The 25,913-nt window shown below is 45.9% G+C and overlaps 2 protein-coding genes across 3 annotated transcripts; both read left to right on the top strand.

The window, feature by feature from the left end:
• Positions 1-11,426: 11,426 nt before the first annotated feature.
• On the top strand, positions 11,427-14,826 carry LOC307034920 (extracellular calcium-sensing receptor-like; the record flags this gene model as incomplete). Its single annotated transcript, XM_079673844.1, has 6 exons — positions 11,427-11,584; positions 11,722-11,992; positions 12,110-12,904; positions 13,063-13,293; positions 13,627-13,750; positions 13,913-14,826. 6 exons carry the CDS (start codon positions 11,427-11,429, stop codon positions 14,824-14,826), a joined length of 2,493 nt encoding a protein of 830 aa, XP_079529970.1.
• A 5,720-nt stretch (positions 14,827-20,546) lies between these two features.
• On the top strand, positions 20,547-25,297 carry LOC307037469 (zinc finger MYM-type protein 1-like). Of its 2 annotated transcripts, XR_013807706.1 has the most exons (5): positions 20,547-20,733; positions 24,557-24,688; positions 24,775-24,890; positions 24,978-25,099; positions 25,245-25,297. XR_013807706.1 is itself a non-coding variant. In XM_079678354.1 (3 exons), the coding sequence occupies exons 1-2, from the start codon at positions 20,560-20,562 to the stop codon at positions 23,034-23,036; spliced, it is 1,701 nt and encodes a 566-aa protein (XP_079534480.1). In that variant the 5' UTR covers positions 20,547-20,559; the 3' UTR covers positions 23,037-24,137; positions 24,306-24,375. The 2 variants fall into 2 exon arrangements, 1 of the variants encoding a protein (XP_079534480.1); XM_079678354.1 differs by lacking the exons at positions 24,557-24,688; positions 24,775-24,890; positions 24,978-25,099; positions 25,245-25,297 and adding exons at positions 21,510-24,137; positions 24,306-24,375.
• The last annotated feature ends 616 nt before the right edge of the window (positions 25,298-25,913 follow it).

The following is a 25,913-nucleotide window of genomic DNA, read 5'->3' as shown; positions in this document are numbered from 1 at the left end:
GGTTGGCAGGACCCCCGGCAGAAGAGCAGTCTGCGGGACCACCTACGGGACAGGACACAGGGTTGGCAGGACCCCCGGCAGAAGAGCAGTCTGCGGGACCTCCAACGGCACAGGACATGGAGTTGGCAGGACCCCCAGCGGAACCTCCAACGGACCAGGACATTGGGTAGGGACTTGAGAGGGGACTTGAGAGGAAACTGGAGAGGGGGCTCGAGAGGGGACTCGAGAAGGGACTAGAGAGGGTTCTTGAGAAGGGACTAGAGTTGGGACTAGGGAAGGGACTAGGGAAGGGACTAGAGGAGGCACTAGAAGAGGGACAATGGCTGCTGGGGCCGGCACTAGGGCCGGAACCATGGCTGCTGAGGCCAGGACTGAGGCTGGAACCATGGCTGCTGGGGCCGGAACCATGGGGCAAGGCAGAGTCCATGGTGGGGGTCTCGGGCGGACGGCCCGGGGGCAAGCCAGAGACCATGGAGGGGGTCTCGGGCGGACGGCCCGGGGGCCAGGCAGAGACCATGGAGGGGCAAAGACCACAGCGGGCGAACTCAGGGGGCCGAGCATGAGGGCGAAGGCCGCGGCACTCAGGAGGCCGGGCTCGAGGGCGAAGACCGCGGCTCTCAGGGGGCCGGGCTCCAGGGTGAAGACCGCGGCACTAGAGAGGAGGGACTATGGCTGCTGGGGCCAGCACCAGGGCCGGAACCATGGCTGCTGGGGGCCAGGACTGAGGCTGGAACCATGGCTGCTGGGGCCGGAACTATGGCTTCGTGAACCTCCAAAAGCCAGACGAGTTCCAGAGAACGGCTCCTGGACAGGAGCATGAACTGGGGAAGAAGCAGAGGTTGACTCCAGACGGAACGCGCCGAGACGTATGGTTGGGAATTGGAAGGCAGGGGGCTAGCATGCCTGGGGCTAGCAGGCCGGGAAACACATGTCGGGAGGATATCCATCATCCAGCCAAGTAAGAATTTCACAAGACATGGTTTCTCTTTTGCTATCTGGTGCGCATCTGCCTGAGCAGCCTCTTTCTGCTCAACACTGGACGCTCCCCTCCACCTACCATAGCAGAAAGCCAAAGAATAGGTACATTTGTGGAGTTCCACCTCAAATGGATCGTCTGCTGGGTCCATCTTGGTTGGTTCATTCTGTTACGGTGAGTGAAGCAAGCAGGACCCAAACGCAGATAACACTGAAAAAATCCTTTATTTCAAGGCTATCGTCAAAAACCAGAACACTCCCGGGTGAACACAGTCACAGACAAACGACGAACCAACAATGACAGACAGTAAAAACAGAATTTAAATACACACAAGACTAATCTACGGAACAAGAGACAGTTGAGAAGGGAGGAGAAAACACAGGGGCAACAGGTGGACACAATCAAGTAAACAGGTAGGAGGGAACAGGTAGGAGGGAACACACACAGAACTGAAGTTACCTACTGTAACTCCAGCTTCTATGAGTATTGGCAAAGCCCTCTAAGGCCATCGCTATTGGGTAATCCCCTGCGCACCCGCGCAGCACTGAAACACTTGTAGTCCACGCCCACCCGCAAGGTGGGCCCCACCCTCGGGCTCCCTTCCGGTATAAATAGGAAAAATAACTTTTCTTCAGCTATTTGTGGAGCCAGTGGGGCCCAGCACTTAGAGATGGAGTTACAGTAGGTAACTTCAGTTCTATTTTGTATATGGCTTTGCCCTCTAAGGCTATCGCTATTGGGTTAAGGGCGAAGCATGATGTAGTCTGCGCCCTACTGGGTCCGCCAGGTACTAGAAGCACAGACACACCTGCTCAGATAATAACCCATGCCTATTGCGCCATGCGTAATGGCGCATCGCCGTCCCTGGAATATAGCATAACATGAATATTTTCCATGAGGAGACGAAGGCTGGGAACAATACATACATGCCACTGTGAAAAAGTAGAGACGAAGGTCATACTTTGCCCAGTGACAAAAAGAGGGGGAACAGCAGCTCTCTGCGTGCAGACAGGCAGGAGAGCGCACGGCTGGATCCCTGACGTCACTCACTCTGACAAGACACTCCGTACAAAATGTGTCAGAGGAAAAAAAGGAAACATCCCTCTCATAAGAGGGAAAAAGGCGCGTTCTCCGCGTACCGAGAGGCAGGAGAGAGGCGCACAGCTGGATCCCTGACGTCACTCACTCTGACAAGACACTCCATACAGGGTGTGTCAGAGAGGAATGGGAGACATCCCTCAAATACAATTGAATAAATGAACAGGGGGAAGACCAAGATGCAGCAGTGCAAATGTCTTCCACTGACATTCCTCCGTGCAAAGTCGTGGAGGAGGACATTCCTCTGGTGGAGTACGCATTGATGTTATCTGGGGGATCCACCCCAGAGGAGACATAAGCCTGTGACACAGCTTCACACAGCCAGTGTGACAGCCGTTGTGCAGACAGAGGCTGCCCGATCGAGCGCTCTCTATAATGCACAAACAGGCGCTTAGAATGGCGCAAGGCAGCCGTGCGCGCCACTAGCAGGACAGCGCACGCACAAGACAGAGGAGATGAGACGCGGCTTCTTCCTCCGACCTGTGAGGAGGGGGAAAGAAGCCATCCAAGGTGATCACTCTCGACTCTAAAAGAGCTTGTGATGACCTTTGGCATAAAGACCGGGTTAGGGCGTAAAACAGCTGAACTGCCATCTCCTTAGATCCGGAGGCATGACGGAGCCACAGAAAGAGCAGACAAATCACTCACCCTCTTTGCTGATAGAGCCAAAAGTAATACTACTTTGGCTGACAACAATTTAAGGGGAACCTGGTCCAAAGGTTCAAATGGGGCTTTGCTTAGTGCGCGTAACACCAAAGCCAAATCCCACTGAGGCGCCAATGCGCGTGACACAGGTCTGAGTCTCCGTACTCCTCGCATAACATGGCTGCTGCGCTCTGCGAGCCCCTCTGTTCAATTCGCCGGGATTATACATTGCTCTGATGAGAGCAACGTGTGTGCGCGCCCAGAACAGCTGCCGCCTGGCTGCGTTCAGAAGCTGCGCAGATCGTACTCCTCCCTGGCGATTGAGGTAGGCTGCTTCCATAGCCGTGCCCTGTTGTCTGTGCAAATCAACACATTGATTGTACAGCAACGGGGCGACTCCCCCGTTCTTTTCCGAGATTTAGAAAAATAGCGGAGTAAAAACCGCGCAAGACCCTGTTCCTGGGATGACAGGAGTGTTTCTTGTATCCCATGGAACTGATGGGGGAGAAGCTTCTCTGTGATGTGCCGTAATGGTCGTCATGGTGACGAGCCACGCCATCGCCGCCGCTGCCCATGAGGCAATAAGGGCTGCGAGGGAGTTTCCACACGCTGCCTTTCACTCCGTCTCTCATCATGCGGTGCGTACATGCCCAGGGGATGAGAGGTGTGTGCATGCTGTCCACACGAGGCGTTATAACGGTGCTCTTGGTTTATTATGACCTTGTGTAGGAGGCATATCTGGGACAGAGGAATTCCACGAGCTCTGCAGTTTATAAACCAATAGGTTAAAAACAGCAGGCTTCTGCATCGAATGAACCACCTCTGGAGTCCCCCTGTTGGAAGAGACCCAGGGGTATCATCACGTGACCAGCTGACGCCAACGCAGAGCAGCCGCGTCACGGAGAGGGCTGTGTGGGTTGTGACACACCGGAGGAGAGCTGTCAGTTCCTCCACTCGCTGCCGCGAGAGCCGCGCTCTCATGCTGGCTGAGTTTAATTCCACTCCCAGATAAACAATTGTCTGAGAGGGAAGAGGACAGCTCTTCTTCCAATTTATTATGAAACCCAGGCTTTGACAGATGCGATACGAGATGTACCGTCCATGCACCATCACCCCCACCTACACAGCAGCCAGACCCACTGTTTTGGAAGACAGATAAAGACCTTGACACTGTCTTGACATTTATAATGAAGAGTTGTTTGAAAGTTCTGATGTTCAATATTGTAAATAGTGAGTTTTTCCTGTCTCTTATATTTATATAAATAGTTGGTTGATAAAAAACATATGTATAATAAATTGTTGGTTGAATAAAAAGTTTGAATGCTCAATTTGTATTTGTACACATCACATGAACCTTGGTATGTAATATGAAGTCATTATTCAGTCCTAATGTATCTCAGTCCCTGCTGTGGTGAAAGTAGAGTGATAAACACCTGTTTTACTCAAAATTTGAATGAATTTATTTTAATTTTAGACATGAATTACACTACATTATACCTTTATATACAATGTAAGTCACATATTTCAATACTTTTGTGATCCTAAGACTTTGGTAACCAAATCTAAAACACCAAAACAATTCGATCACATGAGTAAATTTGTTTGTAACTCATTCATAACACTCCGTTCGATGTCTCACTATGGGATGCACCTCATCGCGGAGCAAACAGAAGCATCAATCTCATTACGCCAATCCTGATTGGCTGGTGATCTTGACGTCAGCGTCAGGGAATCCACCCCCTATAAGTATCTTGCGCTACGCCGCATGCGTCATTCAAACACCTCTTCTCGCTTCAGAGCACATCTCTATATTGGTAGCCGGGCTAGCTCACACAGTCCACAGACGGAACCAAGCTATCCAAGCTAACTTCGGTCGACGGGCGCTCGCCGGCTACTTCGATATATACTTCTGCAAGAAGACTGTTAATACTAACACACCAGTTAGTATTGCAAATCGACCTCGCCATTTTTTCTTCGGAAATAAAGGTAAGGTTTTGATTTTTTCAAGCTAGCAACACACGTGTTGCTAGTTTGTCTTCCCTCACTACCGACACCACGGTAGCGAGGACGTTTTTTCTTTTTCTCTCTCTCACACCAGAGGAGTAGAAGATAAAAAAGGTATTAACACACCAGTTAATATTCTTTGAGAATAAAATCTACAACGTCGCTTTTTCTCCGGATTAACGACAGGTTGTGATTCTCTTTTCTCAGCAAAGCACCTGCTATGAGCGCGTCCTTCCCACGTCGCCATAATGGCGAGCAAGATGGACACGTCTCTCCCTCACACCAGAGGAGCCAGGGAATCGGAGGCTCGGCTCTGCGGCTGCGGGTTGAAGATTTCGGACACAGACGCACACCAGGTCTGCTCGTCCTGCCTCGGGCCGCAACATGCCCAGGAGGCTATCGACAACCCCGGCTCATGCGGGCATTGTGCCCGTTTCACCGTGAAGAGCCTCCACCGACGGTTAGCTCGCCAAGCTAGCTTGTCGGGTCAGGACTCCCTCATGTCCTCTGATTTACCGGACGGAAATCAAGACACGGGGGCGTCCGCCACAGAGATGGAGCCCCGCACTCTGTCGGTCTGGGGCTCATCAGTAGTGGCAGCTGCAGAACCGGAGTCCCGCGCCGTGTCAGGCTGGGACTCGGTGGCAGCGAGGGACATGCGAGCGGGGCCCCACGCTATACCAAGCTGGGGCCCCCGGCTGGACCTCACCATGGTCTCGCCCACAGAAGATGTCCTGGAGTTGGACTATACGGAGGACGAAGAGGATGAAACCTCTGGATTCCTCCTGTCCGACTCTGATGAGCAGGAAGACAACGTCTTCATGTCATCGGCTCAGGCTGCAACGCCGGGAGCGATGGCTGCTCTCCCGGGCGATAGCACACCAGCTTCGCCCTGTCTGAGTATGGACCTGCAGGCCGTGTGTCAGCGTGCCGCAGCCAGACTAGACATCCCATGGCCCGAAATGGCCAAGGAGACCTCCAGGTCCCGTTACGAGGGGAAAAATTTGCCCCAAGCAACGAGGACAAAGAGGCAACTCCTGCCGGTCTTCCCGGAGATGTTGGATGAGGTGTCGGTCTCGTGGAGAGACCGGCCCTTCAGCAACAAGGCCCCAATCCAGGGTGCCTCCTCCCTAGACTGCGACGGTATGGAGAGGCTCCGCCTGCTCCGCATACCGCCGATGGAACCGCTGGTGGCAGCTCACCTCCTCCCGAGGATGGCGACTACACCGAGCAGGAACCCCACGCTGCCGGCAAAGGCGGACCGGTTCCAGTCAACCATGACTGAACGGTCCTACAGAGCCGCAGCATTGTCTGCCAGGGCTTTGAACATTTCCACGCTGCTAACCGCTTACCAACAGGAGCTCTGCGAGGATCTTTCAAGTAATCCTGGACCGGCAGTACTGGACGAGATAGCCGCGATCACGGACATCTGTCTCCGCGTTCAACGCTGCGCCGTCCAGGCCACGGGAAAGGCAATGGGAATTATGGTGGTGCAGGAAAGAGCTAGATGGCTCAACCTCACCAACCTCCCAGACCGGGAAAGAGAGGATGTGCTGGACATGCCCATCGTTCCCGAGGGGATTTTTGGATCTGCGCTCGCTTCTATGCAGAAGAGATGCGAGTCCAAGAAGAAGGAAGACGAGGCCCTCCACCTCTGTCTTCCTCGAAGGGTCCAGCCGCTGCCTTCACAGTGACAGTCCTTCGCCCAAGCTACCTCAGCTGCTCGGTTTAAAGTACCGAAACAGCAGAGGTCACGGCCCGCCCCGAGTCCCCAGCCCAGGCAGGAGACGGAGGCGAGTTGGCCCAGGAAATCTCCGGTTCCGGCTGCAGCCCAGGCGCAGCCAACCCGGAATTTCGGTCAGCAGTCGAGGAAGAAGAAGCTGGCGGCCTGACAGCCTCCTCTTCTTCCCTCGGTGACGGAGCTGGAAGGTTCCCCAGCTCCAGATGTGTTCCCGCTGCCTCGAGAGATGCCTCAACGCCATCCTCAAGAGCACCAAAACACATGTCACAATATTGTTCTGTTTTCTCGGATAAAGCATTTTCCGCTGACGCATCCAGGCCTCAGGCTGAGGGCGCAGCTCAGAAAAATGAAAGAGAAAACAATAAAAACAATAAAACCAATAAACAGCCCGCCATTTGTTCCCCTTTTTAGAGCAGCTACGGCCTCTCTCAAAAGGCGGACAATGAACGGGTCTGTGAAGGCACCGCCGCCACGCGCATGCGCAGTGACGACTGGGGCTGTGAAGGCACCTCCGTCACGCGCATGCGCAGTGTCGGTGGGGACTGTCAAATCGGGGTACCACCGTGTTCAGACACTAGAGGATAACACAACAAATAGAGACTCAGAGGGCAAAAGACGTGACATCTCCGCTGGCTCTAAGGAGCTCTAAGGAGCGAACAGTGGAAGATGTTCACAACGTCTGCTTGGGTGTTCAAGACAGTTACACGGGGCTACAGACTCCAATTCGCTGTCACCCCCCCTCGCTTCTCGGCGTTCTGTATTCACAGGCCCGAGGGGAGTCAGCCCACATTCTAGAAAGAGAGATCCTCTCGCTTCTAGAAAAGAAGGCTATATCTATAATACCCGCCGAGCGGACTAAGAGTGGCTTTTATTCCAAGTATTTCCTTGTTCCCAAACGGGGAGGGAACGGAGTGCTGTCCTTTCACGGAAGGTGGTCACTACAGACGCATGTCTGACAGGCTGGGGAGGTATTTACGAAGGTCGCCCGGTGAGGGGTCTCTGGAGCAGAGACCTCCAGTGGTCGCACATAAATTACCTGGAGCTTTTAGCGGTGTTCCTCACCCTAAAACGCTTTCTGCTTTTTCTCAGAGGACACCATGTCCTCGTGAGGACGGACAATACGACCACAACATCGTATATAAACCGACAAGGGGGTTTGCGCTCTCTCCAGTTACACATGCTGGCACGCAAACTGATCTTGTGGAGCTGCGGCCGTCTCCTCTCTCTGAGAGCGACGCACGTACCGGGTGTGATGAACCTCGGGGCAGACTTACTGTCCAGAGGCGTACCACCATATGCAGACTGGACTCTACATCCAATGGTTGTGAGCCAGCTGTGGGTGCGTTACGGCCGAGCCGCGGTAGATCCGTTTGCATCAAAAGAAAATGCTCACCTGTCAGCTTTTCTTTTCAATGCGCGATCAAAACGCACCATTAGGCGTGGACGCGCTCGCGCACATTTGGCCTCCGGTCCTCCTGTACGCGTTTCCACCCCTGGCGCTGATACCCCCAACTCTGGCCAGAGTGAGGGAAAAGCGCCACACAATGATCCTGATAGCTCCGCACTGGCCTGCAATGTACTGGCTGGCGGAGATATATCAGCTGCTGTGCGGTCAGCCGTGGCAGCTCCCCCTACGCAGAGACATACTGTCTCAGGCGGGGGGGACGATCTTTCACCCACATCCGGAGCGCATGGCCCTATGGGCCTGGCCCGTGAGTGGTATAATCTGAATGCAGTGGGTCTCCCGCAGAAGGTGATAAACACTATTCAGAGTGCAAGAGCTTCCTCCACTAGGTCTCTTTATGACTGTAAGTTGAGGGTGTTTGAGGACTGGTGCCTTCAAAAGGGCACACCTCTTTTCAATGCCCTGTGGGAGTGATTTTATCATTTCTACAGGACCTAATTGATAAACACAGAGCTTTCTCCACGATCGAAGTCTACCTGGCTGCTATTGCTGCATGCCATGTGGGTTTTGAGGGTAAGACGGCCGGCCAGCATCCTCTGGTCTGCCGTTTTATGAAGGGAGCTCGCAGGCTCCTTCCTGTTTCCAGGTCACTGGTGCCCTTATGGGACTTGACAGTGGTTTTAGATGGGCTCACTCGAGCCCCATTTGAACCCCTGGAAGAAGCTGACATGAAGCACCTGTCACTCAAGACAGTGCTGTTACTGGCCCTGGCATCCGCCAAGCGAGTCAGTGACATTCATGCGCTATCTGTACATCCTTCATGCACTCAGTTCGCCCGAGGGTTAACGAGAGTGTTGCTGAAGCCCAACCCTGCCTTTATACCTAAGGTGGTTGGTTCATGTACCCCCTTTGACATTGAGGTATTTCCTCCGCCGCTGTGTCCCTCCGGGGAACAGCAGCCGAATTTGCTATGTCCAGTCCGTGCTTTACGCACTTATATGGACAGATCAAAAGAGTTTCGTCATAATGACCAACTCTTTGTGTCCTGGGCTAACCCTCAGAAGGGCAAGCCTGTTACTAAGCAACGGCTCTCTCACTGGATTGTGGAGGCAATTGCTTTGGCTTACACGAGTCAGGGTCTGCAGGCACCTTCGGGTTTGCGTGCTCATTCGACTCGTGGTCTGGCTACATCCTGGGCTTTGTTCAGGGGTGTTTCCATCCAAGACATTTGTGCAGCAGCGAGCTGGTCCTCGCCGCTCACTTTTGTCCGCTTTTACAGATTAGACGTCTCTGCTCCCAGTGTGGCCCATGCAGTGCTGGGCCCCCTGCTGAGTTAGAGCTCTAACTGTTAAGTTCTGGTTGGTCTTGGTGACTTTTGAGATAAGCTCGTCTGGCAATACGGGAGCTACAATATCCCATAGTGAGACATCGAACGGAGTGTTATGAATGAGAACTATAGGTTACTTACGTAACCCCAGTTCTCAGAATAACATGAAGTGAGATGTCTCACCAGACGGCCCTCCTTGCTATGGTGAAGTGAGAAGAGGTGCTTATTTTGAATGACGCATGCGGCGTAGCGCAAGCTACTTATAGGGGGTGGATTCCCTGACGCTGACGTCAAGATCACCAGCCAATCAGGATTGGCGTAATGAGATTGATGCTTCTGTTTGCTCCGCGATGAGGCGCATCCCATAGTGAGACATCTCACTTCATGTTACTCTGAGAACTGGGGTTACGTAAGTAACCTATAGTTTTCACAAGAGTTTTGACGATTTCCCGAAAATCGGATTTCAAATGTTAAGCTTTTGAGCTACTTATCTCATCACACAGTGCTCTAAGGTGGGTAATTTGCATATATAGCAATACCAGAGATTGTCCTGAACATTTTGATATTGAACACATGGGGTGCCATGTTCGAAGAAATACATTTAAAAGGTGATTTAAGAAAACATCTAAAAATCGAGAAAATACCCTTGGACTCCAGAGGGTTAACGTTGAAATGACAAGTGCAACAGGCGAAGATGAAGTTGTTGCGTCATTGTTGTGAGTACCTTTTTCCAGACGACAATTCAGTGAAAAAACGGACATTAGAATGCCGCGGAGGGGCGGTGGCAGCGGCGGCAGCGGCGGCAGCGGCGGGGGGTGTGTGTCTACAGAAGGTCCAGTTGTGATACACGGTTCGCCACTGCAATATATACATAACATTTTTTTCCTCAGGCCAGCAGGCCACTTAACAGGCCAGGCCATCGGGAAACCTCCCGGTCCTCCCGATGGCCAGTCCGGGCCTGGCTGCATGCAAAAAGTGCCCAGCAAACCACATGCTCCACTCCACAGTATGGCCAGGATCGTCACTGAAGAAGGATAAACACAGAGACAGTATTAAACCTTGTGGGACAGGGTGGGTCGTTACAAGGAGGGTGCTGTAGCTTTATTAATCACTAGTTTGTACACAATACAACAAACTAGTCTATGAGCAAAACATAGAAGGCAGGCAAATCAAGAAGCCTGCCGTTTACAGGCCACATGTTAAAATTTTAGTGGTACACTGAATGTTACAAGTCCTAACAGCAGCTTCACATACCTCGTATAGGGGGAATACACTCCTATCAGCCAGACAACGATGACCGGAACAAGGACACACTCGTAATAGTCACAGCTGATTTGGGTGAGGTATCAGTGGGCATTTAAAGTGTAGCAGGAGATGCTGAACTACGTACAGCTGCAGCGTTTTCCTTATATGGAAAGGCCAGCTGACTAAAGAAGGGCGGGGTGTGTCTTAAAGGGGCAGTGGCGGCCCAGCCACGTGAAAAAATCGGCAAATAGATGAACTACAGTTTGTGCAACTTCCTTATTGGCCTCCTGGCTCTGCCCCAGAGTTTGCCGCTTGCTCCTAACGATGGGTCAATTGCAGAATGTAAATGTCCCCTCTGTGGGCCGATTATGGGTATATAAAAAAATAATAATCCCTCCACCTGATCCTGGGTCAGACCCTTGGTCTCCCCCCTACCCTTTCAGGCAGGCGGCCAGGTGGTGACCTTAGGTGCCCGAATAACCTCAACTTGCTTCGTTTTACAACTGAACTCCTCCCCTTATTCCCAAGGGAGATGCCAGCCCCTCCAGGGGAAACCCATACTGGACCCTTGTATCCACAATCACGTTATTTTGGTCATAACCCACCCTTCATGATCTTAGGTGAGAGTAGGAATGAAGATGGACCGGTAGATTGGGAGCTTTGCCTTCTGGCTAAGTTCTCTTTCACTCTTCATCACAACAGTGTACTAAAGAGAAAGTACATTTAATAGTTAAAATGTTTATTTCTTAAAAAAGGTAACTGTCAATCATCTGTCAATCAGCAAGACTAGTTTCTGAACTGCAGTGAAAAACAAAAATAATCTTTGGAGAATTGAGACTGTGCTCGCATTGGCTGCTGATGTTTCTCATGTGGTAAAGAAAAACTATAAAGGTCAGCTTCCAGGTCAGATGTGCTTTTGTGAAGAGGAGGGTGGTTCATGATGGGTTGGATCACTATCATCTTATTCACTCTGATGGCAAGGACAATGTCGGAAAACCAAACATGCAACTTGATTGGGAAGACAGGGTTTATGGAGTTTTCAAAAGAAGGTGATCTCATTATAGGAGGAGTGTTTTCTATAACCAGTACTCGCAAACTGAATGATAATGGCTACCAGGCTTTGCCAAATTCATACTGCACACGGTAAGTGCTTCAATTATAATCAATAGAAATGGAATGCAATTTATGAAAATCGCAACTGTTATGTGTGTGTCTGGTGTGTTTCAGCTTTAATAACTTCTTTAATAGTAAAGTTCCAATACTTAAAATTATCTTTTCAGGTGGAATACCAGGGAATTGAAATTTGCCAGAACAGTAATTTTCACTGTTGAAGAGATAAATAGAGATTCTAAGCTTCTTCCTGGAGTTAGTTTGGGTTATAGGCTGTTCAATGGCTGTGGGAGTGAAAACCTGGTACAAGCAGCTGCAGAAGCTGTAAATGGAGACGACTCAAAAGGCTGCAGAAGTCACATCCAGGCTCTCTTAGGCCATTCATCTTCAGGAGTGAGTGAAGACATAAACAGCATACTAAGCCCACTATCCATTCCACAGGTGAGTAGATACAACTGTAGTGTCCAATTTGTTGCTTTATATATATATTTCCATCTTTAAAATATTTGTATTCTTATTTGCTGTATTTTACATGTTGTTGTTGTTTTTGCTTTGAAGGTAAGCCATCTTTCAACCTGTGCTTGTTTGAGTGACAGAAGACGGTACCCCTCGTTCTTCAGAACTGTGCCAAGTGACCACTTTCAAATCATTGGTATTGTGCAGCTCATGAAATATTTCAACTGGCGTTGGTTTGGGATTATTTACGCTAACTCTTTGTACTCAGAACAAGGAACCGCTCAACTCATTAAGGAAGCAAAAAAAGAGGGCATATGTGTTGAATACACATTGCGTTACTCAAGAAAGCAGGTGTATTCTTTTGCAAAGACAATAAGGGCATCCTCGTCAAATGTGGTCCTGTTGTTTATGTCCTTGTCTCTTACCAAATCGTTACTGTCAAAAATGGATGGACATAACATAACTGGAAAGCAGTGGCTAGGTGGTGAGGCTTGGATCACACAGGTAGACCTAGCTTCTGTGAAGAGAAATAACATTTTGCAGGGGGCAATGGGCTTTGCCCTGCCTCAGGCATCCATACCAGGTCTTGCTGAATTCTTGCTCAACTTTAAACCTGCGGATGAACCAGAGAGTGCTATAGTTAAAGCAATGTGGGAGATGTTTTTTGACTGCACCTTCTCGTCATCAAATATCTCTACTATGTGCACTGGCACAGAGGATCTCAGGACTGTCTCCAATGACTACACAGACGTGACACAATTCAGGGCTGAGAATAATGTGTACAAAGCTGTGTACTTGGTGGCATATGCCCTTCATGCACTATTGCAATGTAAAAATGGCTCAAATCCCACCACAAGAAAGCCCTGTGTAAACAAGAATGAAGTTGAGCCTAAGCTTGTAAGTTTGTTTTTTATTTGAATATAACTATTTGAGTGATTCTTGGTTTTGCGGTAAATGAAAAAAATACATAAATATAATATTATACATAAAGTTTTAAAGTACCATTTGAATGTTAAGTCTATGATTGCTAAACATTGATAATTTTTCCTCTATAGGTGTTGGAACACATTAAGTACGTGAACTTCACAACACAGAATGGAGCGAAGGTTTTCTTTGATGAAAATGGAGACTCAGTTGCTCAGTATGAATTAGTTAACTGGCAGATGAAAGAGGACGGCTCTGTGGATATTGTAAATATCGGTCAATATGATACCTCTTTTCCAGAGGGGGAAAAGTTCAAACTAAAAAAGAACACAACAATTGTTTGGGGAGGAAACAAGAATAAGGTAAAGTCAACAGAGTGTTAGTCCCCACATACTGTATTATGCAAACTGTGAGATAGATAGAAAGTCTTTAGATTTGTTTGATGATTAAAAACACATATATCATTGTATTGCAGACATTACATATGTCCTAACCCACACAAGATAACAGACAAAAGTTCTTATAATACTGATCATAAATATTTAAATTGAAATGTAATGTACAAAGTACTTTAAAAAAGCTAATTTAATTGTGTTCCTTATACTTTATAAGAACTTAATGAACTATATGTCCATGATATACAAAAACATTTTGTTTCATTTGTGGGTTTTACATGCCGGATTTTACTTTTTCAGGTCGTAAGGTCTGTCTGCAGAGAACCATGCCCACCAGGGACTCGTAAGGCCATGAATAAGTTGAAGCCTGTGTGTTGCTTTGACTGTTTTGAGTGCCCTGAGGGAACAATAAGTAATGAGACAAGTGAGTAAATAAATTGCAATTGAATATTTTCATGTGTTTTGAATCGGGGGTATATGAAAGAGCAACAATAAATGTATATGTTTTCATATAATATAATATTTTTACATTTTATTGTTTGATTATTTCTTATTTTAGTGTAATGATTGTATTTCTCTTTCACAGATTCCCCTGATTGTTTGATCTGTCCTAATGAGTTTTGGCCAAATGAAAATAAAGACAAGTGTCTTCCGAAATTGACTGAATACCTGTCTTACAAAGAAATCATGGGAGCACTTTTAACTGGATTTGGCTGTGTTGGCGTTTTTCTATCTCTTCTGACATCAGTCATTATTTTGACTCACAAAGAGACTCCTATTGTGAGGGCCAACAACTCTGAGCTGAGCTTCCTGCTGCTCTTCTCCTTGACTCTGTGTTTCCTTTGTTCTCTGACCTTCATCGGCCGGCCCTCTCAGTGGTCCTGCATGCTGCGACACACAGCATTCGGCATCACTTTTGTCCTCTGTATCTCTTGTGTTCTGGGGAAAACAATAGTGGTGCTAATGGCCTTCAGGGCTACACTTCCAGGCAGTAATATGATGAAGTGGTTTGGACCTGCCCAGCAGAGACTCAGTGTTCTGAGTTTCACTCTCATTCAAGTTGTGATTTGTATTCTTTGGCTGATAATGAATCCTCCATTCCCAAATAAGAACATGAAATATTATAAAGAAAAGATTATTCTCGAGTGTGCCTTGGGTTCAGCTGTTGGATTCTGGGCTGTGTTAAGTTATATCGGACTACTTGCTCTCTTGTGTTTTGTACTTGCTTTTTTTGCTAGAAAGCTACCAGACAGCTTTAATGAAGCCAAACTGATAACATTCAGCATGTTGATATTCTGTGCCGTCTGGATCACTTTTATCCCTGCTTATGTCAGCTCTCCTGGGAAGTTCACCGTGGCTGTGGAGATATTTGCTATTTTGGCCTCCAGTTTTAGTTTGCTATTCTGTATTTTCTTCCCAAAATGTTATATTATTATCTTCAGGCCAGAACAAAACTCAAAAAAACATTTGCTGGGGAAAATACCACCACGAACCCTTTAAACTATATTCAAATGTATCCTCCAAAACAAACAGCCTGACGGCCCGTCCACACAGCAGCATTAAAAAAATCTTGAAAATCTTGGAGGTGGGCGTGTCTGAAAGCTTGGAAATGTTTTGCGAGCAACGCGAGCAACAACCAATCACATGAATATCCCGCCCCCGACATACAAAGCAAAAAACCCCGCTGGCTAAAGATACTGTCTATGCTTGCTAGCAATGTTTAAATGAAGTAAACTGGATATAAAATCCCCAAACAGGCGAAAACCTACCAGTTTCACCCACTGTCTCTGCCACCTCCCTCCATGCCTGGTTCCTCCGGTTTGTATCCCGGTAAGTTATTAGCGAATGGTCATAAAGAACCGGGTGATTTGCTACCGCAATAACGGCCCGTCTACACAGCAGCATTAAAAAAATCTTCCAACGCTTCTGCCCATTCACTTTGAATGGGGTGACGTCACTTTGCCTCGCTTTTCGCCGAACTGCATTGTGGGGAAGCAAAGCGAAGATTTCAAGGATTTTCAGGATTCAAAAATTTGAGCAATGTTCAACTTTTGAAGCTGAGGTGGAAGCGTCAGCCAATCAAATCCCATTTATGCAAATCTGACAGTACAAGCGCTAGCCAATCAAACCACGTGTAAACTGGGAGAGACATTTCCTCATATTCCAAACGAGAAATTACGGTAGCAAATCACCCGGTTCTTTACGACCAGTTACTATTTACCGGGATACAAACCGGAGGCACCAGGCATGGAGGGAGGTGGCAGAGACAGTGGGTGAAACTGGTAGGTTTTCGCCTGTTTGGGGAGTTTATATATATATTGCTCGCATAAAATCCCCGGGGTTTTTTGCTTTGTATGTCGGGGGAGGAAGATTCATGTGATTGGTTGTTGGTCGCGTTGCTCGCAAAAAATCCCCAAGCTTTCAGAAACGCCCACCTCCAAGATTTTCAATATTTTTTTAACGCTGCTGTGTGGACGGGCCGTAACACATTTCTCCTCCATTTTCAGGAATATAGAAAAATGAACTGCGGTCTGGCTCTCCCAGCTTGCACGCGGTTTGATTGGCTAGCGCTTGTACTGTCATACTTGCATAAACAGGATTTGATTGGCTGATGCTTCCACCTCAGCTTCAAAAGTTGAACATTGCTCAACTTTTAAATCCTGGAAATCCTGGAAATCTTCGCTTTGCTTCCCCACAATGCAGTTCGGAAAAAAGCGAGGCAAAGTGACGTCACCCCATTCAAAGTCAATGGGCAGAAGCGTTGGAAGATTTTTTTAACGCTGCTGTGTGGACGGTCCGTTAGAGTTATTCCTTATAATCCAACGTTAGTGTATAATCACATATTGTAGGAAAACGTTGTAATGTATGTCCTTATTTCTTGTGTTTTTTTTACATTTTCTTTGGATCATAAATACTGTAGAGTATACACAATATTAGCAATTTGTAACAGCATTATATTACTCTACATTCAATCAAAATGTTTTTATTTACAATGCTTCAGTTGGGTTAATAATATTTTAAATATTAACGTTATGGGAAACTAAAAGCAAATGGATCCAAACATGAAATATTCAAGCTATTGAGTTAAATATTAAAGATGACAGTTGTGAAATGATTTAACAAGCTGTCTGTTTTAATGTGATCCCAGACATAGGATCCAGTGTTTCCCAGCAGATGCCACTGTTTTGACTGTATTAAGGACATAAAACGGATGGACCTGGTTCTGTACTGTTTATTTAAAACAGTTTGGTAATCTTTAAAACGTTATTAAACCATCACTGCTGAATACACATACAGGCAACTGAATCAATCACCTATTGTCCCTTGGGTTGGAAAAAAAAGTGAAATCAGCCACAGTAGTCGTGTGTTCAACTCCTGAGAATTCAATGTTACTGCTGATCAGACCATTCACAACTACTTTGGAATTGTATTGCTATTTACTAAACAATTGGTTCACTGAACAGGGTTAGTACAAGTACAACAATTATTCAAATACATATGTTATACATTTTAGCAAGAACCCTTTCTCTGGGGAACATAATGACCTGTGTGTGTGTGTGTGTGTGTGTGTGTGTGTGTGTGTGTGTGTGTGTGTGTGTGTGTGTGTGTGTGTGTGTGTGTGTGTGTGTGTGTGTGTGTGTGTGTGTGTGTGTGTGTGTGTGTGTGTGTGTGTGAGTTTGCTGGCATTTGACTAGTCTGTAACATGAAACAACAATGTAAATCTTATTGGAATTGGGGTATGCTATATTGTTTGGTATGTGCATGATACTGTAGCTTGCATAGCAGTGGCGGCCGGCCCGTAGGGGCGCTAGGGGCGTCGCCCCACCTCTTCCCACATACAAAAAAATATATATATTTTATATTTTTTATTTTTAATGAACAAGGTAAATATCCAGTGGCGGGCCGTGCATTTCACACCTAGGCCTTCAGTGATGTCCTACACAGTCCTACCTGAATTATTCCACCTCTTAATACCATCATTATGACGCCATGGCTCTAGAAACTATACATTTAGACAGAAACGCAGTATAACCGGGTGTTGCATCACCTTAACATAGTCAAGTACAACAGAGTTATATTAATATTTCCGAAGCATTTATAATCAATATATCCGCATTTACAATTAAGAGTGTTAAACTACCAGCTTTAAGATCGCTTGGATATGGTCAAAACTTAAAAATAAAAGGGGCTTTTAAGGCATTAGTCTACAAAGTTTTATTAAGTCCACCAAACCAAGTTTGTTCACTAAACAGCGCATTGTCGCACCCAAAGCAGTTTCATTTAAGAAACGTGACGATAAAGACACAAACTATTCACTGAAAATAAAAGAAAACAAACAAATAATTTGCATTTGTTCATGAGGATATATTTGCGACAGTGGTGAAAGTGTATTCCTAGCACTGAATGTCCACTTTGATAAAGGTTAAACCAAAACAATTCAACAAGTCTCCTTGAGTACTTTTACTGCACAGCTGAGCCAGTGCGCTACACACATCTCTATATCTCTTGCAGAAGCATCAAACATTTATTTTTTATATATTTGTCATTTTAATTACATATATATTAATTCGTTAATATTGATTTAATATTAACGACATAAAATGACAAAAATATATTAAAATAAAATAAAAAATAAAATGCTTTGTACTCACCAAAACAACTGATTATTTGAATACAAAATCCATCCTCCTTTCTTTCCTCAAGAAGACTTCAATGACTCTGTTGTACAGTTTATCTGTGCGTTTCAGTTCCACCAATAAGTCATTTTCTATAGACATGAAGGCTAATGATGAAAGCCTAGTCTGTCCAGTAGAATTTCTGGCATAAGTTTTAATTCGCTTTAAGGCCGAGAATGACCGCTCGACAGAAGCAGTGGACACAGGGATAGTCACTGCCACACATGCCAATGTGTAAAGCTGCCCCATGCTCTCACTCAGATTTTTCTGCTTAAGGAAATCAAGGAGATCAATGGGACTTTTCCCTTCAAAATCAGTCATGGCATACATTACAGTCAGTTCTGTTTTTAGCCGGGACAGATCGAACAGTGTTCCGTGACTCTGTGTTAATTTGGCTAAGGCTGTATGCGGGAATTTTTTCCGGTAGGTCTGAAAGTGCTGGGGGTCCAGGAGGGAGAGAAACATTAATTTTTCGTGGTCTTGAAACCTACTCCGTATCTGGCAAAGAATGTTGTCCAGAATATTGCTGTGGAGTTGTTGGTAGTATGCGCGAAGGTCTCCTTGTGCTGTACGTGGGCCTCTGCGTGCGCTCGGACCACTTGAGATGCGCGCTGTGTCCTCGTAGATCTGACGAAACTGTCACCTCTCTCGCTCAATTGTGTCACAAAACTCGTTCACCCTCGTCAGACAGAATTGTACATCCAATGTTTGTTTCTGTAGTATTCCAAAGAGCACATCTGAATGCTTAAAAATCCCATTGAATGTTTCAAGCAAAAAACAAAACTCAAAATCATCCAGACGTGCATTAAATCCATCAGCGCTAAGCATAGTATCCCCATCATACTCCTCATGATGTTCCAGTATGTGGTCAAACACCTCCTTTAGGGAAACTCTCTTCTCAAAGACTGCATTGACCAATCTCGATGTATATTGCCACCGCGTTGGTGCAACATTAGGAAGACGACGCTTGCAAATGTCATCCAGCAGTTGCGTGCGCTTAGGGGATCTGGAGAAAAATGCTGCAAGGCCATTGAGGCTGGCAAAAAAGACCTTGCATTCTTTAAGCTTTGAGGCCCCTTGAGTCAGTACTAAATGTAGTCGATGTGCATAGCAGTGAATGAATAAGGCCATAGGTGCCCTCTCCTTAACTTTAGCCTGCACCCCGTTTAGTCCAGATGCCATGACCGCTGCGCCATCATAACACTGTGCCACAACTTTATCCAGACTACATTCATATTCCTCCATGAAACGGAAAATAAGAGCGGCAATGTCATCAGCTCGCTTGCCGCTTGTAACATCTTCAAATCTGACAAACCGCTCCTTGACACCTGTGTCCGTCACATAACGCAGGACAAGTGCCAGTTGTGCTACATTACCCACGTCTGTCGTTTCGTCCACCATAACAGCGACAAAGGGTGCTTTTTTAATCTCCATTTTGATCTCTTCTCCCATCACTTCAGCAATAGCATAAATCAGGTCGTTTTGTATTTTGCCTGACGTCCCAGTAAACACTTTGTTTGTGGACAGGTGGTAATGCAAGTCTGTGTTGTTCTCAGCAAGCAAAGAAAGAAGCTCCACGTAGTTTCCTCTGTTTCTGGACTCGGCGTTTTCATCGTGTCCCCTAAATGAAAGTTCCTGTTTACCCAAAAACAGGACACAATCAATCAGTCTTTTCAATATTTCCCTATTTTTGTTCACCCTTTTGTTGTGGAGCTCCGTTTCCCGGCGCACTTGTTCGTTGAGCTGTAGATCCACTCGGGTGTCCCCAAAGGTTTTCAAAAGCACCATTGCTTGTAAGTGCCCAGCCGTGCTTTGGTGTCTCGTTGCTGCCTTGGTTAGACAACTCAAGTTTGCAAATCCAGTGTGGCTCCAAACACCAAATCGATCAGTTGCAAATAGCAGGCATTCCCAGCAGTACAATTTGCAGTGCCTCTCGGAGGCTGTGAGCCAGGGGTACCGCTCGTAGTTAGTGATTTGAAAGTGGCGGACAAACCCTTTCCCCCGCTGTGATAGGCTCGCTAGCGTCGGGGTTGGCCGTTCTCTTCTCACGATGTCTAGCTTTTCTTGAAAAGTTTGTCTTGAAAATGGCGTTGTAATTATATCTGCGACCAAATCGATCTCTTCTCCTCCTTCAGCCATTGTGGGTTGAAAAAAAACAGCTTGTAGAAATCTACACAAATTAGCTCGTTCAAATTCAAGTTCAGTTTGCTAGCTCTACATAGCTCCAGGGGTGGACTGGCCATCTGGCATACCGGGCATCGTCCCGGTGGGCCGTTGACCCAATGTGGGCCGGTCCGCAATGTTTTTTTTTTCTTTTCGTTTTTTTCCCTCTAAATTCCCTCCAATTGGGCCGGCCAATTGGCTACAGAGGGCTAGCAGTGTGTTGCCAGCATCGACACATATTATTGGTCTATTGTTTGTTATTGTCAATCAATCATGAGCTGATAAGCTCAGAGAGCCCTGACAGTGCTGTCAATCACAACACAAACCAGGGTGGGGCGGGACCTCATGGCATGGGTGGGAGTCGCGGGACGGACTGCCTGCTGCTGAGCTGAAAATGGATAAGCAGAAGAAACGCCCGGGTGGTGCTGAAAAACTGCGACTTAAAAAGCTGAAGTCTCTGGAGGTGGAGGCTGCTAAATATTCTAAATTGACGGACCTATTTGATGCCGTGGTCACCGCCCCAGCAGGTGCTTCTGCGCCGGGAGACGAGCGAGTGGAGGCATACATCGTAAGTAACGTTAGCCTGGGCTGGCTAGGCTACATTTTTGAGACATGTCCAAAAAAAAAGTAGAAAACGTTGTTACATTGAATGTGATGTGACCTAATTAACTGCATAGTCCTACTTGTGACAACATATTAGCCCAGAGTTGAAGGGCTGTGAATGTTGGTAGTTGTGGTTGATTTTGTTTAAATATGCCGAATTGTGATATTATGGGTTTTTATTGTTCAGATGATTTAGCTAGGCTAGCTAAGAGCTGCTAACGTCAGCGGTTTCTTGTAGCCATAGCAACATTAAACGTTCACATGGACCAACGAGCTGTAAGTAGAGATGAAGCTGCAGAATCAAGCTGTATTGTAAATACAGATGAGATACTTTGAATTTTAGCAAAAAATATAAGTAAACCTATAGGAAATAATTAGATTAATTTGCAATATTTGCCATTGAATTTATTGTAATCTTTCAATTCATTTATTGTTTACTGAGGTGATAACTATTTCATAATTTGTGTGTAACTTTAATTTCTTTGTAAATGTGTTACTTTTACTGTAGTTTTCAAATGGCTGTGTATAGTGCTGTCTTGAGCATTTTCAGGTATTGTCACGAAGATCTGACTTTTTTGCATTGGAAAACACTAAGTGTCATAATGAAAACATGGCAAAGCCACTAGTGTTGTTACGCTCGCGAACGTTTCGTTCAATATGAACTAATCTTTTATCTTGTACATTATTCTGTAGTTTTGAGTTATTTCCCCATCTAATGATAAATGCTTTCCCTATGTCCAGCCCAGACAGGTTCAGGGCAAGTCCAGCTGGTCAGTTCAGGGAGAGAGCCAGACCAATTCAGGCAGCCCAAAGACTGCACCACCTGAGAGGGAAAAGGCTGTAGAGAGTGAGGAGTATGTCAGCCCAAAGACAGGATCACCTGAGAGGGAAAAGGCTGGAGAGAGTGAGGAGTGTGTCAGCCCAAAGACAGGATCACCTGAGAGGGAAACAGCTGTTGAGAGCTATGAGTGTGCCAGTCAAATAACAGATTTGTTTTCACAACCTGATCAGAGAAATCTCCAGTCATTTTTAAATGACCATCCTCAGCAAAAAAGTAGCAATCCAGTGGTGCAGAAAGTGTTCTGTAGCAGAGACGGCACCATTAGAAGGTGGCTGACATACTGTTCAGAGCGTCACATGCTGTATTGTTTCATCTGCATGGCATTCGGTAAGAGAACTGATAGCAGTCTGTTCATCAGTGGAATGTCAGATTGGAGGCATATACACCAGCGCACAGAGGAGCATGAGAGAAGCAGTGGACACAGAAACTGTGCTGAAGCTTACCTCTTGAAATCCGCCAGTGCTGATATCAGCAGTGTGTTTGGTGGCAGTCAGATGTCGGCGCACAGAGAGCAGGTCAGAAAGAGACGACAGGTTTTGGAGCGCATCATAGATATCATCAAGGTTCTTGGGAAGAGGGGGCTTGCATACAGGAGGTCAGAAAATGAGGCAGCATATACTCTGGAAGATCACACAGTTGATCATGGTAATTTCTTGGAACTCATACTTCTACTGGGGAAGTATGATTTCTGTTTAAAAGAGCACCTGGACAGCTGCATTGAGAACAGCAAAAAGTTGCATTTGTCTGGTGGCACGAGAGGCAGAGGCTCTCTTGTAACTTTACTCTCCAAAACCACAGTCAACTCAATGATAGATGCAATTCACCATCTGATTCAAGAAAACATCTCCAGTGATATCAAGAAAGCAGGAATGTTTTCAGTGCAGCTGGACACAACACAGGACATCACCTCTCAGGATCAATGCTCTATAATTATGAGGTATGTTAGTGATGTTGTTCATGAGAGGCTTGTTGCAGTGCTGAAGTGCAGTTCATCCACTGGACAGGCCTTTGTCAACATGCTGTCAGAAGTTCTGGACAAAATGGGCCTCAGCAAGACCATGTGCATTGGAAATGCGACTGATGGGGCATCAAACATGCAAGGCCAATACAAAGGATTCTCCTCACTATTGTCTGCACAATCTCCAAACCAGGTGCATGTATGGTGCTACGCACATGTACTAAATCTGGTGCTTGCAAACACAACCCAGATTGTTATTGAGAGTGGGTCCCTGTTTGCGCTCCTCAATGGCATTGCGGTATTCATCAAAGAGTCATATAAAAGGATGAATGTGTGGGAAGAGTCAGGCCGAAACAAGAGACGTAGACGCCTTGCTCCTATTGGCGAGACACGCTGGTGGGCCAAGCATGAGGCCCTGAAGAAGGTGTTTGGCTTCTTTGGAAAACCGGAAGATGGTTCTGTACGTTGATGTGCTGTTGACATTATCAGCTATACAGAAACAGGCAACAGTGAAACCATGTATCCGTGTCATGGCCAGAGGATATGCAGTCATTGCTCAAGTATGAGACGATCTTGACGGCTCAAATCTTCCTCCGCATATTTGAACATACCTCTCCATTGTCTAAATACCTTCAGACGGCAGGATTGGACATCCTCTCTGCTCACAGAATGGTGGCATCGACACAGGATATGCTGAAAAGCTTGGGAAGAGATTTTGAATCTGTAAAAAAAGCAGCAGACACATTTGTCAACTGGACAAACACAGAAATCCAAGAGAGAGATGACACGGACATTGAAGTGGAGGCAACACTGCCACAAAAGAGGAGGAGGATGAAGAAAGTCTTGCCTGGAGAGATGGCTCAGGATGAGACCCTGGATGATGCAGAAAAATCCTATGAGGTGAATGTGCATAACCGGATCATGGACACAGCAATTGAAGCCATTCATAGGCGCTTTTTAACACACGGCAATCTATATGCTGACTTGGCATGTCTGGATCCCAGAAACTTCCCTCAGCTCTGCACCAGTGCTCTTCCCCAGTCTGCCCTTCAAGACTTAAGCAAGTGCTTGCAAGGATTTGACAGCAGGGCAACCAAGGAAAATATGCAGGCCGAGTTGAAAAGCTTTGCACTCCAGTGGAACAGGCTGAAGGCATCCCCATTGGCAGAGTACAAAGCAAGAACAGTAGAAGATGGATCAGGTGGTGAGGAGGACAACACAGAAGAGGTTGAGATAACTCCCATAAGCTGTTGCTCCTGCAAAGAATGCCCTCTGTGCTGCTACCAGATACTTCGCCGTTTCAACATGCTAACAGATGCATACCCTGTCCTAGGCCTTGCTTATAAATACCTGCTTACATTATCCCTCACACAGGTGGCTTGTGAGCGCACATTTTCAATTTTGAAGTTTATTAAAAACAGACTCAGAAGCACCCTCTCATCTGATAAATTGGAGGCATTTATGTTGATGGCCACAGAGAAAGACATCCTCATGTCCTTGGACTCTGACTCTGTGATAGACAGACTTGCAGAGAAGAGTGAGCTGCTTAAAAAGCTGCTCCACTGATAAGGCGAGAACTATTTAATATTATTGTTATTATCACACATCACACATTATGGATGTAGTAATTCATTATTTGTCATTTTAATGATGCTTTTCAGAAGTTGTATTGTGCTTATGTGTTGATCCTTAATGGTGTGATCATGTACACTAAATTATCAATTATTCTCCATTACAGGTTGTTCTGATATATTTGAGGAGTCGTTCTCCCTCTGTTCTATATGTGGACTTGTTCTCTCATTTAGGACCATTGTTAGAATTTGGTAAGTTTATCATGTATTTTTTAATGTTGTATAAATTCATACTTCATCATTTTTAAAAAGTTTTGAAAGAAACGCACATCCCAAAAGTTTTCAACTCTAGGTGCGGGACAGAGGAAAACATTTTATTTATTTTTCAGACTTAATAATGTATCCAATTCCCTCTCAGGTTGACCACTTGACATGTGAGAGCTTGAGGAGTTGTTCCCCCTCCGTCCATGTTCGAGGACTTGCTCTCTCTCTGCCTCCACTCTCTACCTTCACTGCACCAAAGTTTGGCTGTTGAGTCTCCTCTAGTATGGTGAGTTTATCATTTGTTATGTTTTATGAAATCATACTGAATTTGTGATGATTAGAGACTTAATAATGTATCCGATTCCCTCTCAGGTTGACCACTTGACATGTGAGAGCTTGAGGAGTTGTTCCCCCTTCGTCCATTTTCAAGGATTCGCTCCCTTACTGCCTCCACTTCACCACTTTTTGAGAAGTCTATGATTTGTTGAGTATGTCATGTGTCTTATAATGTTATATGAATTCATACTTGATTTGTGATGATGAGAGACTTAATAATGTTTCCATGTCTCTTTTAGGTGGACCACCCTATATATGAGAGCCTAAGGAGTTGTTTTCCCTCTGTCCCCTTTTGAGGACCTGCTTTGTCTCCTCCATCATTCACTGGGCCACTTTTAGGTTCCTGAGCTTATTTCATGTGGTGAGAGGAATGCAATATGTGTATGTTTAAAGGTTATGTTTAAAGGTTTATGTGAAGAAACATACTATATGTGTGATAAAATGACAATTGGTAATTCATAAATGTCTCTTTATATTCTCTGCTACCATTATCTCCTGTCAAACAGGTTTTCCTGACCTGCTAGAAGTTCTTCTTGATGCTTGAGTCATAGATCATATCTGAAAGCTTCGTCTTGACTTTGTGAGTTTATTATGCAACTTGTTTTGTCTCAGATTGAAACAAAAGGTTTGATTATGACTATTTCCTGGCTGAAGATTTTCATATTGATGGTTTTAATTTCAAACATCTGCATATCTTTTAAGTTCAATTAACAGTTATGCAGGTAGGCCTTAGGGCTCTTTTGAGACTTAAGTCATCCTTCATGACAGATACATTTGTTGACTAAGTGTCACTACGTCACAAAAAGGCTACATGGCTACATATATTTGTCAGTACACAGATACTGAGTACAAGTTCTGTTTGCTGTTTCTTTCAGGTCACGAATTTGGTGAGGAGTGGAGCTGGCTGGCTGTGGACGAGGAAGTATAGAGCAATACATACTTGTGCACATAGACGTATATGAGAATGCATATCTATTCAGACCTGTAACCCATGTCTTAGACTTTTCACACAGCTACAGTATATATATATATTTTTTTCCAATTCTCTATTTATGGTTTCATAATGAGTGAGTGAGTTTCAGCTCTAATGCTGCTACTGTCTGTAATATGTTTCTGTTTAGATTATTTGTCAGGATATTTTTTTGTTATTATTGTCCGAGTCTGGTTTTAACTAA

This window comes from Notothenia rossii, assembly GCF_949606895.1.
Source record: "Notothenia rossii genome assembly, chromosome: 4".
Taxonomy (NCBI): Eukaryota; Metazoa; Chordata; class Actinopteri; order Perciformes; family Nototheniidae; genus Notothenia; species Notothenia rossii.
The sequence above is the reverse complement of the archived record's forward strand: the minus strand, read 5'-3'. Positions and strand labels throughout refer to the sequence as shown.

Excerpts from the sequence above, each read along its gene's own strand:
- LOC307037469 (XM_079678354.1), top strand. The coding sequence starts at position 20,560 with ATGGATAAGCAGAAGAAACGCCCGGGTGGTGCTGAAAAACTGCGACTT. Across the intron at positions 20,734-21,509 it reads AGCGAGTGGAGGCATACATC|CCCAGACAGGTTCAGGGCAA; the intron begins GTAAGTAACGTT and ends CCCTATGTCCAG.